Raw genomic sequence first — 18,134 nt, forward strand, 5'->3', positions numbered from 1 at the left:
TTCACGAAAACCTCCCAATCGATTAAGCAATCAACTTAATCAAATGCCTAATCAATAGGAGTAGGTCCCAATCGATTAGCCAATTATCGATTGATCTAATTGATTGTCCAACCGTGACCTCTAACTCGAGTTTAGGGTTTCTTTGCCTAACCCTAAAGTCATCCATCACTCATTAGGACTTTTCGTTGCCTAGCATCCTGTCATCCTTGACTTGCCAGGTCTTCTTCACCAAGTGTCCGGTCAACCTTTGACCCACTTGGAATTTTCATCTCGTGCCAACTCCCGTTGGACTTTCAATCACCAAGTGCCAAGTCAACCTTCGACTCACTTGAACTTTTCCTTTACCTAACCCCACTAAGACTTCCATTGTCTAGTTCCCAATTAGATCTTCATTCTTTAACCTCGTTAGAACTTCCACGGCCTAGTTTCCAACTAAGTCTTCACTGCCTAACCTCGTTAGAACTTCAATTTCTTAGTTTCTAACTAGGTCTTCACTCCCTAGCCCTGCAAGGACTTTCACTGTCTAGCTTCGCTGACCAGGGTTTTTCGTTAACTAGTTCTCAACTAGGTTTTCACTGCCTAGGCCCATTAGTACTTCCATTACCTAGCTTCACTCACTAGAACTTTTCTGTTGCCTAGTTCCCAATTAGGTCTTCACTGCCTAACCCCCGCTAGGACTTCCAATGCTTAGCTTCACTTACTATGGTTTTTCCATTGCCTAACCTTCAGTTAGGACTTTTCGTTGCCTAACCTCCAATTATAACTTCTCTGGACAAGTATTTGGTCCTCCCTTGACCTACTCGACTTCTCTCTCATGTTTTGTCAGATATCGAAACTTAACCTCGAGCTAATTTGAGCTTAGTCAAATTGGTCAATCTTTACTCAAGGACGATTGCACCAACAAAAATGACGGAAAGTATATGTATGCATTTTTACGTGAGCGTACCGCAAGGGCAGACTCCTTTTATGATAATGCTAGAGGACTAATATCTTTCTCTAGGTATTAATTAATGAGACGTCACCTCCTAGTAGAGAAAATATCATGTCGTCGTATCACCATCGTATTATACAGTCATGTCACCCACATTTTGTATTTATTGTATTTATGAAAGATAGTGTGGGATCACGCTACGATAACCATACTGCTCTATGTAACCCACACGCTATTCCACATATTACGTCAGTCCACGTGTTGTCCCACAGGCTATGCCAGCCCATATTGAGATAGATAGGCCAAAGGATATGGTCCGCTACGGAGTGTCAGATTGGCAAGGCCGAGAGGGCACAAAATTGGCAGGAGTATCCAGTCGGTGAGACCGAGATCATTGGTGAAACTGAGAGGCGTCGCCGGTCAGTATAATCAAATGAATGTAATACAATTGAGCGAGATAGTTAGATTGGTGAAACTGATCCAACTAAGCAAGGTGATCGGATTAACAAAGTAAATTCGACTGAGAAAAGCGATTGGATCGGTGAAGCAATCCGACTGAATGGGGCGATCAGATTGGTGATTTCGTTGATCAATCTTGACTTTGACCTTCATCTCAATCTTGATCGTGAATTTTCTTGGATACACGGAAGCTTCTCTCCCCACGTCAACATAAATTTTACTAAATAGAAGATATTTCCAATGTCGAAAGTCGTCGTCAATCTTATGAGGCACGAACGAAGGGCACACCTGATCACATTGATGACCTAAAAGTTAACCCTTTTAAATTAGTCCCTTCTTTCCTACCACCTCCTTCGTGCATCATGCCACTCTCTTATGCCTCATGTGAAGGCCAACCAAATGCACATGGACTCGAATTAATGACGAGGTCTCTTCGATCGATTTCAACTATAACTAATAAACTAGTCCTCCATGGATGTTAGGGAAAAATATTAAGCGTTAGGATTTGACTTCCAAATTTTTTAAATCTTCGGAGTTTATATATATATATATATAATTTTCTATCTCGATTTGTTTCTTCTCCATAATAATTTTCTATCTCGATTTTTAAAACTTTGTTATTAAAGCCCATTCAATTCATTTATCTCTTCTTCCATGTGCATTAACACATGCTACTTAAAACCATTGCATATAGTTATATCCACTCAAACAATTATTACTCAACAACAAAAGATAAGAAGGAGGCTTGAGCTTATTCAATTCAAGTCAATTGGGGAAGTTTGCTTCTAGCCCCTTAAATTTAAACATTTTACTTTTTAATTAGAAAAAAAACAATATAAAAAAAATTATTTTTGAAAAAGGAGTTTTTTTCATTACAATTCACACGGATTTGTTCCAACATGTTTTTTTTTTTATAAATTGCGTTTCAACACCTTATCCTATTTTTATCTCAAAAATATTCTTATTTCAACATTATTACTGTAATATCTTTGGTCAAAGTTATATAATATATAACAGTTTTGACTAAAATTACTACTCGATTAAATTAAAAATATTTTAAAGTTTCATATATGATAATTTTATTAGGTTTGAGTAATTTTTTTCTATATTATATTAATTTTTATTAAGACTACTATAACATAAGATGAAAAATAAAAAAAATACTCTAAATTTATCTAATAAAATTTAAAAGACACGGACTCAAAAATAAAAAAAGTATTTTTTTTAAATTAACATAATTTTAAATAAGGATGAGGATGTTTTTATAAATAATGTATTATTTAAATTAGCAATAAATGGTTTTGGTGGTCTTTTGCCTTTTTGCAACGAACAGAGCTAATAAAATACGTCCTCAGTTCAATCGATCACGCGTGCTACCATAAACCGCGTCGTCGCGTCGACTCGATCAAATCCTTCTCCGATCGCTTTCATCAATTCCGGCACTTGGGCGCCGGATCGGGATCTACCACTAGCCAGCCAAGAAGGAGGCGGCAGAGCGTCCGATCGGCTTCGGCGGTTTTGTCTCCTTCCGCCTTTTGTCCGGCGCCCGGATGCCGGAGTCTAGTCGAGCGTGATGGCCTCGGCCGGCTTCGCTCGCCGACTTTTTATTTTTTTCTTTTCAAGTAGGTGCGACGAAATGAACGAAGGATAGGGAAAAAAAAAGGGGGAAAAAAAATCTCGTCTTTGGATTCATCGGCAATTGGGGGCTAGAAGGGAAGGTAACTGGAAGGGGATAGCAAGTAGATGAAAGGCTTGAGGCATTCGCCATCATCCTCTTCGGTTCCTCCTTCCTCGTCGCCTCCCTTGGCGTCGTCCTGGATTCATCTGCGTTCGCTTCTCATCGTTGCTTCCGCCACTATTCCTGACCGGTGAGTTATTCAAATCCTTAGGGTTTTTCCTTCTCCTTACAGTACACATGGAGAACTTTTTAGTTCCTAGCTAAATTAGGTAAGAATTTCCTTTACTTGTTCCACACTTCACGTCGCACTGCGTAAGAGAATCAGTGAAAGGAGATCTCTTTTAGGCTTTTCATTCTTAATGTAATTAAGTAAAGCATAAAAGGGAAGGAATTCACTAGTTGCTGATTCAATCTCTTATTTTTTTGTGGCTTCGTTTATCAGTGGTATTTCTATATATTTTTTTTTCAAAGAAAGTCTTTTGGTTTTCGATTATATTCTATCTTTGACGCTTTCTTCCCCTCATGATTTTAGCTTTCTTCTATTTTGTTGGGAAGCTTCTTAGTTCTGATCTAAAGCTTGTTATTTGACATGAAGGTAACGTATGATCACTAGTTCCTCCCCTTTCGTTAAATGATTTTTTTTTTGCTCTCGAGAAACTTCAAGTGTATATATGATTGGTCTATCTTGAAAACTCTTGCCCCAAATGGTCCTAGATCTGCATTTATCACCCTACGTCTTAGGGGGAAGAAATGTTGTGATTATGCTGATATCTCTTGTTTCATTACATGCTGCTCAGTAGTTGGGGACCCAGAATGTCCATGAAGAGAAGATTTTTGTGTAGGATTTCAAGGTGCAGAATGAGTTTCTCATTCTCTCTTTATTTTATAACCTATTCATTTTTGAACCTGGCATCATATGAAGGTTATGGCATAGCTTACAAGTCTGTTAATGATTAACCTACTAGTTGTGGACATTATATTACAGAATCAATATTTTAATGATTCTGTGTATCTGTAAAATTTGTTTCTCCATTGATATTACTATATCTCAAGTCATTTCTTTATTTACTAGTTGAGTGATCTCTTCATTGGAGGCTACCTTCTAACAATTTGATATCTGCTACTTCCTATTAACAATTAAAAAGCTACTCTTTATTTACTTTTTATCATGTTTTCACCAATAAATGTGGACCTTCAAACTATAAGAAATGTTATACTAGATTTTGAATGGTTCATCTTTATTGTGTATACAGTATCACTCAGCCTGGCGTAGCCAATACTCTTATATTCTCAGATGAAGATTTTTCATCATTTTCCTGTCATCTTGTTATCTAGTTGTAGGTTGCCTCGCAATATGGATCATTCTCTGTCTCTCTTTCTTTGACGTTAGTTTGGTTGTTTTACTGTATATAATATATTTCCTTCATTGCTTATTCGATTGTCAATTACATGTAGAGGTAGCTTGAGATCACCATGGTCTAGGAGGAAAAGAAAACATGCACTTTCTTATCGACATTGGCACCGACTATTGTCACCAGAAGGAAAGTTTCATGATGGAGGAATCAAATTTATTAAAAAAGTTAGAAGTGGAGTAAGTTTTATATCTTAAATGCCATAGATTTTAATTTAGTATCTAAATACACCATACTCTTGTATAATCAAATATTTAAATATTATGCCTATGTCTAATTATCATCCTTCTGTTGCTAGGGAGTTGATCCATCAATCAGGGCTGAAGTATGGCCTTTTCTCCTTGGAGTGTAAGTTTCTGTCGTCTTTCTCAAATTTTAGTTATTAAGTGTCCTTATGAAGCTTTTCTAATAGTCCATAGCTTCTTGAAATGAGTCAACCAACAGTTTTCTTCACGACTTCACCTGAAATATTTTAAATGGATTGTTATCAGTCCATATTTGAAACCACCGGTTGTGCCAATTGGAGCTTGTTTGTAAAGAGTACTCTAGACCTCAGATTCATTTCGTTGCATTGTATATGTAACAAATTTTACATATCAATAAACATTTAAACTAATTATCGTAACTCTGATTCAATCAATAACTTTATATAGAATATTTTTTTTTCACATGAATCTAAGCAACACATAACATATACATGACATATATCCACATGCATGTTAAGTAACCAACACATTCAATATAAAGGAAAATTGGGCAAAAATCAGAAGGATGCCCTAAATTTATAGAATCACCAATGTCCTTTTTCCTTTTAATTTTTCATCAAAAGGATGCCTGAGGTAGCACAATCCAGAGGTTTTTAATTGTACCACTTCCTTCGCCTTGAGCGAGTCAATGTCAAGCACCCCAACCAACACCTCGAGACACCTCTCTAACCATTATGCTTTGCTCATTATCATAGGCAACAACTAGCAGAAGCTCGATGCTTGCACTTGCACCATATCATTGCCCGCCTCTATAAGCTTTAGAAAGGCTGCCATCACGCCTTGCTCCACCATTTACCACTTGATCTCCTCCATGTTACTAATGCTCTACAACATGCCATTGAACAATCAAACTAGCTTGCTGGTATTTAACTTATCGTTGCAAATGTTGTGGAGCGTCAACACACCACCATGCATTGAGACTGACCACACATTATTAAATTTTCCATCAACATCCTGAATAAGTGCACCTAAGGCTATGGACCACAAGAAAGGGGGCGAGGGTGAAATCGAGGTGGAGGAAGGGGTTACAATGTGGGAATGCATGAGTATAGATTGACAGTGAGGGGAAATAGGACATCCTAGCAGGGATGACGAGCAGATGATAGAAGGGGTAATTTGAGAATAAGGGCATTTTTTTGATGAAAATAAAAAAGGAGCCCCGTTTGATCATTATATAAATTTGGGGAACCCTTTTGATTTTTGCCCCAAAAAAATCTATATGTGACTTAAGCAATGTAGATAATGTGCTTCTTGTTTGTGCATTTGGCGAAACTATTTTAATCAAATTAATATTGTTAACATATAAATATAAATTTCTCACAATTTGAGCTTTTAGTATAAGTGGTTAGCCAATCACTCTTAATATTGTTAACATATAAATATAAATTGGTCAAACTTCTCAGAGTTTGAGCTTTTGGTATAAGTGGTTAGCCAATCAATCTTAACATGGTATTAGAGAACAAAAATCTAATCAACTAATGTGAGCTTTTGGTATAAGTGGTTAGCCAATCAATCTTAACATGGCATCAGAGAACAAAAATCTAATCGACTAATGTGTATCAACTCATATGTTCAGAGGTCAGGCCAATCTAGTAAAATACCCTACCCACACATGGAGGGGGAGTGCCGTCTACACATGAAAGGAAAGTTATACCATATAAGTATATATCGGTTCCTTTCTTAACAATGCTAGATTTGGGAAAAATGGTTAGCCAATCAATATTAACAAATATTAACTTGAACATGGATTGAAATTTAACAAGCTAGGATTGGTGCTCTAATAAGTGAATGCAAGGGGGGTACCTCACCGCTCTATGCGAATGCATAAGCAGTTTAAGCAGCTCTAAAATAATACAGATCTACATGTAAATTTTCAATTCTTATCCTTCTTGCTTTGTTAGACAGTTGGAAATCCATCAAGATAACATTGTAATAACAGACAAGTGCTTTAAAGTGTTATGGAGTAATACTATGCAACGATTCTTGGACACAAAGCTATGTTCTTTTGTACTCTGCTATATCTGATGCAAACCTTGGTTGTTAGTCAATAGTTCACCATAAATCTCCGGTGACCACATTAAATGACTTTTGATGCTCAATGTCCACCTTTACCTTAATAAAAGAGAAATTAGTTAATCAAAACATTCGGGTGGAACAACTAAGCATTAATTCATTTTCTGAATCACTTGTCTCTGTCTGCTCTGAGTATCTCTCTCTTGGTATCCTTGAAGGGCCTTTCAGCTCTTTATGAGAGGGAAACCTCTGAGTGACTGGACATCGAATCACTTCCTCTGTATTAATTGTCATCATTGGATATCTAGTATGAATACCAGAACCAACATGGCATGAAAACCAGTAAACAATCTGATGCTCTTATTAAATTCAACTGGAACCCATATTGTGTCTAAAAGTGGGCACTGAAGGAGGGGATAGTTCCTCTCTTCTGATCAGTTAGACCATTTGAAGGGAAGAGAGGCCGAACATCAGACGTTATTAGGAGATAATACATTTGTCCTTTAAATTCTAAAATTTTCGGTTCATCTTTGTGGACAGTGAGCACTTTTAGTGGGCAAACATAAAGACATCAAGTTCGTTGTTTTTGAATACTAGGGATGACCCGGCCTAGATCAAATTTAGGTTGCTTTAATGTCACAAACACAATCCTACAGATTTGATGAGATCATCCGATGTGGGAGTAGCAACCATGCACCGTCCAGGAATTGACACTGATGTATCCAGATTGACCTTAATATGAACTGTAACTATTTGTATGCCTCTTTGATGCACCTAAGATAGATAGTTAGACACCTATAATATTTGGCATAAGGTGGTATATATCTGTACATGTAATGTATCTAGAAATATTTCACATATGCCAAGTACAATCATATTTATTCTTTCCAAGTATCATAGATTTTTTCAATTTATCACTTTTTTGTATATATCTGTACATGTAATGTATATAATTTTGCCCTTATGCAGTTATGATCTCAATAGTTCACACGCTGAACGAACACTCACTGGAAACCAGATAAGGTAACAACACTAAATTTTTAAGGTTGTAATGTTAATTCATGCCCTGTTCATTGCTTGATTCATCTTTGGTAACATTACAACACTGTTCTCATTGTTAAGCTCAATGTTGAATGTGTTTTCACTGATCTTCTTCAATCCCTAGTTGCTCGTTCGGAGATTTACTATCTTAGTATTCTAATGATTTTCTCCCTTAACAGGAAAAAATATGAAAGTTTAAGGAGAAAATGCCACCAACTTCTGAGTCAGTGTCGTAAGGAAAATAGGTTAAACACAATAGATGAAGGCGGTAATTCAGTAAGTTCTTGCTTCAACGAGGACTGTGAGTTTCATGATTCTCAAGATGATACAAGTGCCAGAACTTCCTGCACTGTCACAGAAGGGAACTTATACAACTTTAAAGTCGATCAATTACTTCACAGTGGTAGTGATGAATTCAGCTTATGTAACTTTGAGGAGATAGAAGATGAGACTGAGGTTACTCATTTTGATAACTATCCTTGGGGCACTGAATCTTCTACATCTGAATCATCGGACGAAGATGAAACTGAAAGCTTGCTCGGATCATCAATCTCAGACATGCTCGTGCAACATGATCCCAAGTTAACAAGATTTCCTTCAATTCGAGGTGATTTTTCTCAATATAACCGTACATCTGAAGATTTTGTAACATGGCAGCGTATAATCCGATTAGATGCTATCCGAGCCAACTCAGACTGGGTGGTTTACTCTCCCAATCTAGCTTCTGTCACTAAAGAGAAGGCACTCCAATCTGCAATATCCGTCGGTCTCAAAAATTACGACCAGTTGGACCCATGCATGATTTACCATGCTGCTCGTATGGTCGCGGTTCTTGAAGCATATGCAGTCTACGATCCAGAGATAGGCTACTGCCAAGGAATGAGTGACCTCCTAACACCCATCCTCGCCGTTATCAAAGAAGATCATGAAGCTTTCTGGTGTTTCGTGGGTTTCATGAGGAAGGCCCGACACAATTTCAGGCTCGACGAGGTTGGGATCCAGAGACAACTGAGCACAGTTTCAAAGATCATCAAGTGCAAGGACTTGCACCTGTACAAACACTTGGAAAAACTGCAGGCACAGGATTGCTTCTTCGTGTACAGAATGGTGCTGGTGCTGTTACGAAGGGAGCTTACGTTCGATCAGACAATGAGCATGTGGGAGGTGATGTGGGCGGACCAGGCAGCAATTCGGTCCGGGATTGGGAAGTCTGCACGGGAGATAATGAGGCTGCGGGCGCCCCCGACCGACGACCTGCTTCTCTATGCCGTCGCCGCATGCGTGCTGCAGCGACGCAAACTGATCATCGAGAGGTACAACAGCATGGATGAGATAGTGACGGAGTGCAACAGCATGGCAGGGACCCTAGATGTTTGGAGGCTGTTGGATGACGCCCATGATCTGGTCACGAGCCTGCACCAGAAGATTTGATCTCGCGGTGCTTGCTTTCGCTGCCATCACCGATCTGTTGCTTCCGACCTCGTCCATGTTCGTCCCCGCTTAAACGAAACAAAACAAAACAAACTCATCATCTATCTCCAGCCCAAAGTGCAGGAGATTTCACTGTGTCATTGCTGCAACAATCAATCAATTCACGTAAAGGAACAAAATTCAATTCTGATTCTCCACTTGTTTGTGTACTTGCTTACTCCCTGATTGAATTGCAGTTGAGTGTAGTAAACAGTTATGATCAAGTTACCATAGGTGTCAGTTCAGTTGGATTGTTCAGATCGCCCGCGACCCGGCCTGACGTGGCACGACTCAGTCTCGTGTCACGACATCGGCTGTAGGCATAAAATTCTATCTTTTGGTTCATAGATTTCATAGTTATGTTTGTTGTACATTAATGAATTGATCTTGATGAATATGATTCAAACTCGGGACTAATTAAGACCAGACATTTTCATATCTTCTTTACAGACAAGGGAGGAAGTGTGATCATCAAAGCAACAGGAGTTGGCAAATGTTTTGCCAACCACTCATACAAACATGCCATGTTAATTTATATTTTTAGGAATGAAAAATAAATTTTTAAGGTTGACTTCTTCTTACTTTTTAACCAATCTGAGAAAATTTAGATACTCTTCTTGCTGAGTCAGCAGGCAAAGACATTGAAGAAGATCTATTCAGATACTGAGCAAGATATTCAAATCTATCTGGAGAATCTAATCAACATCAACTCTATTTTCTTTTTTTAATGATTTCTTTGTTCTCGGAGATATTCATCAAGGTTGAAAATATCAGACCAATTTGACTAAAAAGTATACGATTTTTGTTTACGAACGAAGTAACCGATAGAGCCTACCTAACTTGGACGAAGCTATCTGATATAACATCCATGTGAAGGGCAAGAATAATATCTTTTAATAAAAGGTGCATGGTGCCCTCATGACAATGGTGCATTTAGGTCTTTCAAAGGATTAATCATACATCTAAAAGTATTAGTCGGTTCGAATGGTAGATATCTAGATTAAAAAAAATACAAAGCAAATTATGAAAACAAGGTGCATGTATGATGCCACAAAAGATAGCGATGGCTCGAGCTCGACTAAGGAAAACTTGGCGGTTATTTAGGGAAGCGTAAGATAGAGTATCTCTGTTAGTAGCCACAACTAAGTGGCTTAGGTTTTTAGGAATTCTACCATCACTCAAATTTTCATTGTAGTATCTAAATTCATGGGAAAATCTACTAAAGTAGCCCTCACTCAACATCCTCGTTCCACTCCCTTTAGGGTCTGTCCATCCACTTTAATTGCACATGAGATATGATCGAATTAGTTGGTGTTAGATTTTTCAATAAATAGCTCTCAAGTTACGTCCTTATAATTTATAAACCATTTGAACCACTCGTGATTTTTATTAATATTCTATTAAAAAAAAATTAGAATATTAATTGCTTAGATTACGACCTCTATCTATCCTCTCGCTGTCTCACCTCCTTGGAATTGCACCTAAAGATGCTTGAAAGTGCCTTGATCAATAAATAGAACCATCATGAGAGCGACTCACATGGAGTTTACTTGTATGAAGTTTTTCAATAAAGAGTTCCTCATGAGTTGCCAAACACAAGTGGAATTCAACGAACCGCATGACAAAAAATTATATATATGCAAACCCTCTCTTGATCGATCGCCTTGTGTTCCTTCACACAATCTTTCTCGAGAGGACTTTGATACTTTTATTAGGCCTCACGACTTCATAGGATCCATTTGAAATAAACTACTCAATGTCAAACTCACGATGACCTTTCGAATCGACAACCGGATGCCCTACCACTTGAGTTGAGCTATCCACAATGGCAAAATTAAAGCGAGTTGTTCCACCATTATTGTGCAAGTGGGTTGTTTAAATGATAAGATGTGACAAAGGTATCCAAGTGCCGACTCAAAGCTAGTACATACAACAATTTTTTATTTTTAAAAAAAATCTAGTGATCAAGGAGTGAGTGATAGATAGATCATCTCTTATCTTGATCAAGGTCACTTAAATCATTTAGGAATCACGATCAATCTATCAATAAATATACCTTTTTATTTATTTATTTTTAAGTGTTAACAATATATTATTTGTTTATTTTTGAGTGTCATCCAATTTAAAAGGCATTTGGTGTTTTACTCGTTTGTGGATTGTGACACATATTTTTTTAATGTGGTTTGATTGGTTTCGAGTTTCAAATAGGAGGACAAATTATTTGATTAATTCAAACTAAAAAAAACAGCCTTTCATTTCATGTATACTTAAAAATATATATAAATATAATGATTTAAATGATAAAATATATATTTTTATTTTAAACGAGAAATATTTTATTAAATATATATATCTATATATTTAAGGACAGAAATATCATAAACCGTCAATATTATATTCATTCCACTATTTTACATGTAGGACTTTAACAAGTCCGCGCGGCACAAATAAAAACTCACAATAAAATAAATATACGGAATTAATAGAAAACCATTTTACATAGCGCAAACCAACTATACTACAAAAGATAAATTCATTTCACTCTTCTTTTTAACTTTAAGCCACCGCCCGTTTTCGCCGCTGGCGTAGACTCACCTTCAGCGGCGCCGCCATCTCGCACGATAGCCGGAGCACCTCCGATAGGTCGATCTCTTCGCCCTCCGGAGGCCGCCACTCGAACTCCAGAGCCAGCGCCGCCACCCATAGTTCGACCGTCGCCACGGCCAGTCCCTTCCCCGGGCAGCTCCGCCGCCCGGACCCGAACGGCGCCAGCCGCAGGTCCGAACCCATCACCGGGAATTCGGTCCCCTTGAACCGGAGCGGATCGAACCGGAGAGGATCGACCCAGTAGGCCGGGTCACGCGCGATGGCCCACATGTTCACCATCGCGGTGGTCCCCACGGGGATCAAGTAGCGGCCGACACGGACGTCCGACGTGGCGATGCGGGCCCAAGAGAGCAGCGGGCCCGGAGGGTGCATCCGAAGCGTCTCCTTGATCACCGCCTGAAGGTACGGCAGCGGCTGCCTCGGCTCGCTTCCCGTCACCGCCCAGTCTCTCCCCACCGCCTCGTCCAGCTCCGCGTGGAGCTTCGCCTGCACGTCTTCGTGCTTAGCCAACCTCGCGAAGACCCACTCTATCAGCACCGATACGGTGTCCGCACCTCGAAATATCATCTCCTGCAATTAAATATATATATATATTTTTTAAAAAATAAAATTCTAATAAAATGTTTTGGGCAGTAGAAACTCCGGTGAGCTTACCCACAGGACGGCCACCATGTCGTCGTCGGAGAGCCGATCGGCGCCCTGCAGGGACAGCAGAACGTCCACGAAGTCGCGCGGGGGCGCGTCGCGGTCGCCTGAGTTGCGTTCGACTCGGTGCTCGTCGATGATCCGGGTCACGAATCGGTCGACTCGGCGGGCGAGCCGAGCGCACCGCGAGCGGACCCGCTGGAGGTCGAATCCGGCGATCGCCGGCAGGTGGTCGGACCAGTTGAGCTTCCCCAGCATCTCGTATCCCTCCTCCACCATGCTCTTCAGCTCCCTCCACTCCTCGGTCTCCTCTACCAGCTCGTACCTTCGCCCGAATACGAACCACATCACGTGGCTCAGCGACGCCCGCTTGACGACCTCCCGAATCTGAACCGGGTTAGCTTCGGCCTTGAGCCGGTGGAGGGCGCGGACCATCTGGTCCGCGATCTCGGCCCGGCCGGTGGCGAAGGCGGAGATCTGGCGGGGGCAGAAGAGGTGGCTGGCGGCGATGCGGCGGAGGCCGCTCCAGTAGGCTCCGTAGGGGGCGAATCCGATGGCGCGGTGGAACATGAGCGCGTAGGCCGATTCCTTGGTCGGCCGGTCCGCGAAGTCCGAACCGTGGAGGATCTCACGTGCCACCTCCGGATCGCACGTGATCACAACGCGGGTGTCGCCGAGGCTGAACGCCATGAGACGGTGGCCGCCGGGGACAGAAGCAGCGGCGGCGGCCAATTTCCGGTGCGCGAGGCCGGACATGAGGAACATGCTGCCGACGACGGGGAGGCCGCGGGGGCCCGGCGGGATGGCCTTGCTCGAGGGGCACCACGGCCGGTGGCCGAGCTGCCACCAGTGGCGTCCCCAGGCGGGGCCGCCGGGGAAGGCCCAGTGGAGAAGCAGAGTGGTAAGGGAAATAGCCGATGCGAGGAGCAGGAGGGAGAGGAGGTCGAGGCCGCCGCATTTGGCGGCGAGGTACAGAATCCAGCCGCAATCAGCTTCGGATCCTCCCATGAACTATGGGCCAAAGTAAACGTGATCGATTGTCGGAATTGAGAGGAGGAAGATGGGGGAGGGAAGATCTTATATAAACTCGCAGTCCGGCTAGCTGTAAAATTTACGTGTCACGTCGCAAGCAAATCTAAAAAAGATTTTACAGAATCTATCGTGTAGTAAGAATTTAGCCGCCGCCACAAGCTAACGATCGGGAAAGGGACCAGGGCCAAGGCCGTGCGGGGGCGCGCCACGTGGAATGCTGTCCGTAGGCGCACGTGAAATCCACGAAGACGGCGAGCATACCCATGTGATCTGTGCAGTTGACTCGTATGTCTACGGCGTTGACTTCTTGGATTCGGCTCTGACCTTCCTGTAGGTGGTTTAAAGTACTATGACATACAGTCAAACCCTGTCCCAAGTATAATCTTTGAGATCTACGTGTTCGTAGATTAGTTGTTACTGCGATCAGGACTTTCATATTTAGTTGTTACTACAGAAATATTTATAGATATATTTTGCACATTGGCTCCTATTTGTTTTGAATTTCACACATTATATTATTACAAAAGATATTGTGTCATTCAAAGCCCAAACCCAAAGTGTTTTTTTCTCAGCCCATTAATTTTGATCCTTTTCAATTTGGCTTGCATAATTTTATTTTTTTTTCTTTTCAAGTTCATTTTAGGTTAGAATTTTTGATCATAGTACAATATTAATCGGTCTAGTTAGTTGAAGAGAATTGATGTAATGTGAAATTATCTTAGTTATGAGCAAAATAATTGAACAAATTTAATCAAAATGATGAATAGAAAAATAGGAAAACAATAATTTTCTTAGATGTCGTGTATACAATAGGATCGATATAGAAAGATATGACTTTTATGATACTCACATTCTAAACATGCCTAATGAAATTATTTTTTGGGCATAGCCTCATTTAGGTTATCATTAGGATCAGTCCCATTAAGAGCCTACAATTGATACGATGCATCCTTCTTTCAAAAGTTTCAAAATGTAAAAATGATCACCTCAAATTCCTCAATGCTAACATGTGTAAATGTTCGAATAGTATCATCCACCAACTTAGTGTACGTTGTCTCCCTTCTTTTAGGGTTTGGAATTTCCCTCACATGGTGCTGCTATTCACTAGCTAAATATAGGACATGGGAATATTATGAGCTTTGATGAAATCAATTTATTTTTATTTTATTTTCAAATGGAAGTCCATCAGAGAGTAAAATATTTACGAAAAGTTGTCGTTCATCGTGGATTTAAAAGTAAAATAATTCAATAATTCACTCTCTTTGGAAAAAGGCAATAATCGATCCATGAGCACTATCTTGTCTTTTAAGTGCTCCATCCATTGGCATGATGATGTTTGATATTGAGGACTTCCTTTTGATAAAAACAAACAAACATCAAAGGAAAAAGAGCCCTAAAACCCTACTCTATGACTATTTTTGAGGACTAGTGACAAAATAAAATTAATACATCGATAATCTAGTTTTGAGATGAACAATTGCATAGTGATAATGTATTTTTTTAATGTAAATATCTAGATCTTCAAACTGATTAATTTTAAAGATTATGTATAAGCTAGGGGATAGTTCTAATCGATTCTCATCTTGATCTTGTGCATGTCGTTTGAATGCGCAACAAAAATTTGAATCAAACTTGACGTCACATATACAACGATTTGAGGCTTTACTTGATATCCGTTTCCTTGAGATAACTAATCCAATAGTTTACTCTTAGTGATATTCTTCCACTAAGAACTCCCTCCTCTCGAAAATTTTCCAGAGGCGGAGAAGTTTGTTACAATCTTGATTACACAAGCAAACACAAATACAATCAAAAGTGGAAATAACTTTACAATTGAGAACTTTGTTTGCTTGCTATCTTGTTACTTGGGAAATACTTTTTGTTGACTCAGAAATACATCAACACTTCACCTCAGAATCTCCAAAAATCGACCCTTTGCTTTTTCCATGAAACCCCCTTTTCTAGGATTGTAATCGAGCTGAAATACGTCTTCCAATTGATTAATCTCTCTCTCAATCGATTACCACGTCAAGTCCGACCGTTCAAACCTGCATAATGACTCTTTTTACCCGACCAATCGATTCTGCATCATTCTATTCGCTCGAGAAAATACTGCCAATCAATTATCTCAATCGATTACCACGTCAAGTCCGACCGTTCAAACCTGCATAATGACTCTTTTTACCCGACCAATCGATTCTGCATCCTTCTATTCGCTCGAGAAAATACTGCCAATCAATTATTTCAATCGATTCCGACCCTTTTGTTTGTTGATAATTTTCTTCCAATCGATTGGTGAATGACCATACAACAAATCCAAATTTTTGAGTTTAAGATTTGCCAATCGATTGACACTTCCTACCAATTGATTGCTAACCTTGATTTTAGTTTTTTCAAGGCTGAATTCACATCTTTCTTGGTATCCGGTTGATTTCAACTTACCAAGATTTCCTTTCCTCAGCATTTGGTCACCCTTGACATGTTGAGACTTTTCGTTGCCCAATATTCAATCAACCTTAACTTATTGAGATTTTATCATTGCCTAGCATCCGGTCAAATTTGACCTGTCAGGACTTCCTCAATCATGCCAAGTGTCCAGTCCTTCTTGACCCACTTGAACTTTTCTCTTGCTAATTACCCATTGGACTTCCTATCACCAAATATCCGATCCTTCTTAATCCACTTGGACTTTTCTCTCGTCAACTTTTCGATGGACTTTCGATCTCCAAGTGTCCGATCTTCCTTGATCCACTTGGACTTTTCTTTTACCAATTTCCCATTGGACATTCGATCACCAAGTGCCTGGTTATCGTTGACCCACTTGGACTTTCCTCTTGCTAACTTTTCGTTGGATTTTCGATCACCAAGTGTCCGGTCAACCTTGACCTATTCGATATCTTACTAACATATTGATCAAACATCAATATCTAAACTCGAGTCGACTCGACCTTGGTCAACCTGGTCAACCTTGACCTGAGGTCGATTGCACCAATAATCTCTCCTTTTTGATGTTTGACAATATGTTTAAGTTAGGTTAACTCATTAGCCCAACTTCTTTCTTCTTATGTCAAAACATGAATGAGGGTCATATTCTTTCTTCTCATTAGCCCAACTTTCAACTTATTGCCCCTCCCTTTAAAGTGAATATGTATCCAGATTAGGACTTGGAGTCATCCTTGTCTGTTTAAAAGCTGACATTGGTATATCTATATATTACCATATCATCATGTTCATATACCAAGAACACATTGTTAGTTCTTCTCAAGTACTTAAAGATTGTCTTAATAGCCATCCAGTGATCCATTCATGGATCTAACTGATATTTGCTCATGACACTCAAAGTGTATGATACATTGTGCCTAGTACATAATATAATATACATGATCGATCTTATAGCTGATGCCTATGAGATTTGATTTATACGCATCCTCTCGTCTTGTGTTCCTAAACACATAAACTTCAAAAAGTGAATTCCATGTCTCATGGAAAGAAAACCTTTCTTGGATTTTTTCAAGGTAAATCATTTTAGCACTTTATCTATGTATGTAGATTGTGAATGACGAAGCAACTTTCTCGATCGATCTCTATAGATCTTAATCCCAAGGATATAAGTTGTTTCTCCCATGTCTTTCATGGGGAACATTTTGGACAATAAAAATTTAACTCACTGTAGAATAAGCACTTTGTTTTCTATGAGTAATATGCCATCAACATATAATATTATGAATAAGACTGCACTCCCACTAACCTTCATGGACACGTAGGGTTCATCTGGATTTTGTAAGAAATCAAACTTTTTGATTTTCCAATCAAAATAGATGTTCTAACTCTTGGATGCTTACTTCAGTCCCTAAATGGACCATTGAAGTTTGCATACTTTGGTTTTGTCAACCGATGTGAAACTTTCAAATTGTATTATATATACATCCTCGAACATATTTTCATTAAAGAAAGCTACTTTTATATCCATTTACTATATTTCATAATCATAATGAGCTACAATGGTCAGAAGTATCCAAATATATTTAAGCATAGCTACTGGTGAGAAGGTTTCATCATGGTCAACATAATATTTTTGACAATGACCTTTCGCTACCAATCTTGCTTTGTAGGTGATTAAATTACCGTTCATGTCGATTTTCTTCTTGAAAATCCACTTACTCCCATAGGCATTATACCTTTAGATGGATCCATGAAGTTCCAAACTTGATTTTCATAGATGGAATCCATTTTTGATTTTATGACTTCTAACCATGAGTCACTTTCTAAACGGTTCAAAACTTTTTCTTAACTAATAGAGTCCTTATCCTCAATAAGTAATACGTCTTTTGATTCACTTACGAGAAATTCATATCTCTCAGAAATTAGACGTGTTCTACTAGATCTATGAAAAGGTAGTGTAATAATAGGTTTAGCCGTTACCTTATCCTCATGAGTAATTGGCTATGGTTCCTGATTAGACATATTTTCGATGTCTATTGGAGTCTTTTGAAATGCCCCAAGTTCAACTTCACTCTCACTATTTTTCTACAAGAAAAACTTTCTCTATAGGAATATAACATGATTTGAAATAAACACCT

General features: G+C 39.4%; 2 protein-coding genes across 2 annotated transcripts; one reads left to right on the forward strand and one right to left on the reverse strand.

Annotated features, from left to right (window-relative positions):
* Nucleotides 1–2,710: 2,710 nt before the first annotated feature.
* On the forward strand, nt 2,711–9,696 carry LOC122023477 (rab GTPase-activating protein 22-like). The gene is made up of 5 exons (XM_042581599.1): nt 2,711–3,258; nt 4,524–4,659; nt 4,779–4,828; nt 7,729–7,782; nt 7,980–9,696. Exons 1-5 carry the CDS (start codon nt 3,134–3,136, stop codon nt 9,229–9,231), a joined length of 1,617 nt encoding a protein of 538 aa, XP_042437533.1. The 5' UTR covers nt 2,711–3,133; the 3' UTR covers nt 9,232–9,696.
* A 1,948-nt stretch (nt 9,697–11,644) lies between these two features.
* LOC122025258 (cytochrome P450 78A9-like) lies at nt 11,645–13,581 on the reverse strand. Its single transcript, XM_042584042.1, has 2 exons — nt 12,532–13,581; nt 11,645–12,447 (listed from the first exon to the last, which is right to left on the reverse strand). The coding sequence occupies exons 1-2, from the start codon at nt 13,528–13,530 to the stop codon at nt 11,827–11,829; spliced, it is 1,620 nt and encodes a 539-aa protein (XP_042439976.1). The 5' UTR covers nt 13,531–13,581; the 3' UTR covers nt 11,645–11,826.
* Nucleotides 13,582–18,134: the final 4,553 nt, after the last annotated feature.

Source organism: Zingiber officinale, chromosome 9B (assembly GCF_018446385.1).
Source record: "Zingiber officinale cultivar Zhangliang chromosome 9B, Zo_v1.1, whole genome shotgun sequence".
NCBI classification, from domain to species: Eukaryota; Viridiplantae; Streptophyta; class Magnoliopsida; order Zingiberales; family Zingiberaceae; genus Zingiber; species Zingiber officinale.

Coding starts and splice junctions, on each gene's coding strand:
- LOC122025258 (XM_042584042.1), bottom strand. CDS start 13,530: ATGGGAGGATCCGAAGCTGATTGCGGCTGGATTCTGTACCTCGCCGCC. Junction 12,448..12,531: donor ACATGGTGGCCGTCCTGTGG/GTAAGCTCACCG, acceptor ATTTAATTGCAG/GAGATGATATTTCGAGGTGC.
- LOC122023477 (XM_042581599.1), top strand. CDS start 3,134: ATGAAAGGCTTGAGGCATTCGCCATCATCCTCTTCGGTTCCTCCTTCC. Junction 3,259..4,523: donor TCCGCCACTATTCCTGACCG/GTGAGTTATTCA, acceptor AATTACATGTAG/AGGTAGCTTGAGATCACCAT. Junction 4,829..7,728: donor TGGCCTTTTCTCCTTGGAGT/GTAAGTTTCTGT, acceptor GCCCTTATGCAG/TTATGATCTCAATAGTTCAC.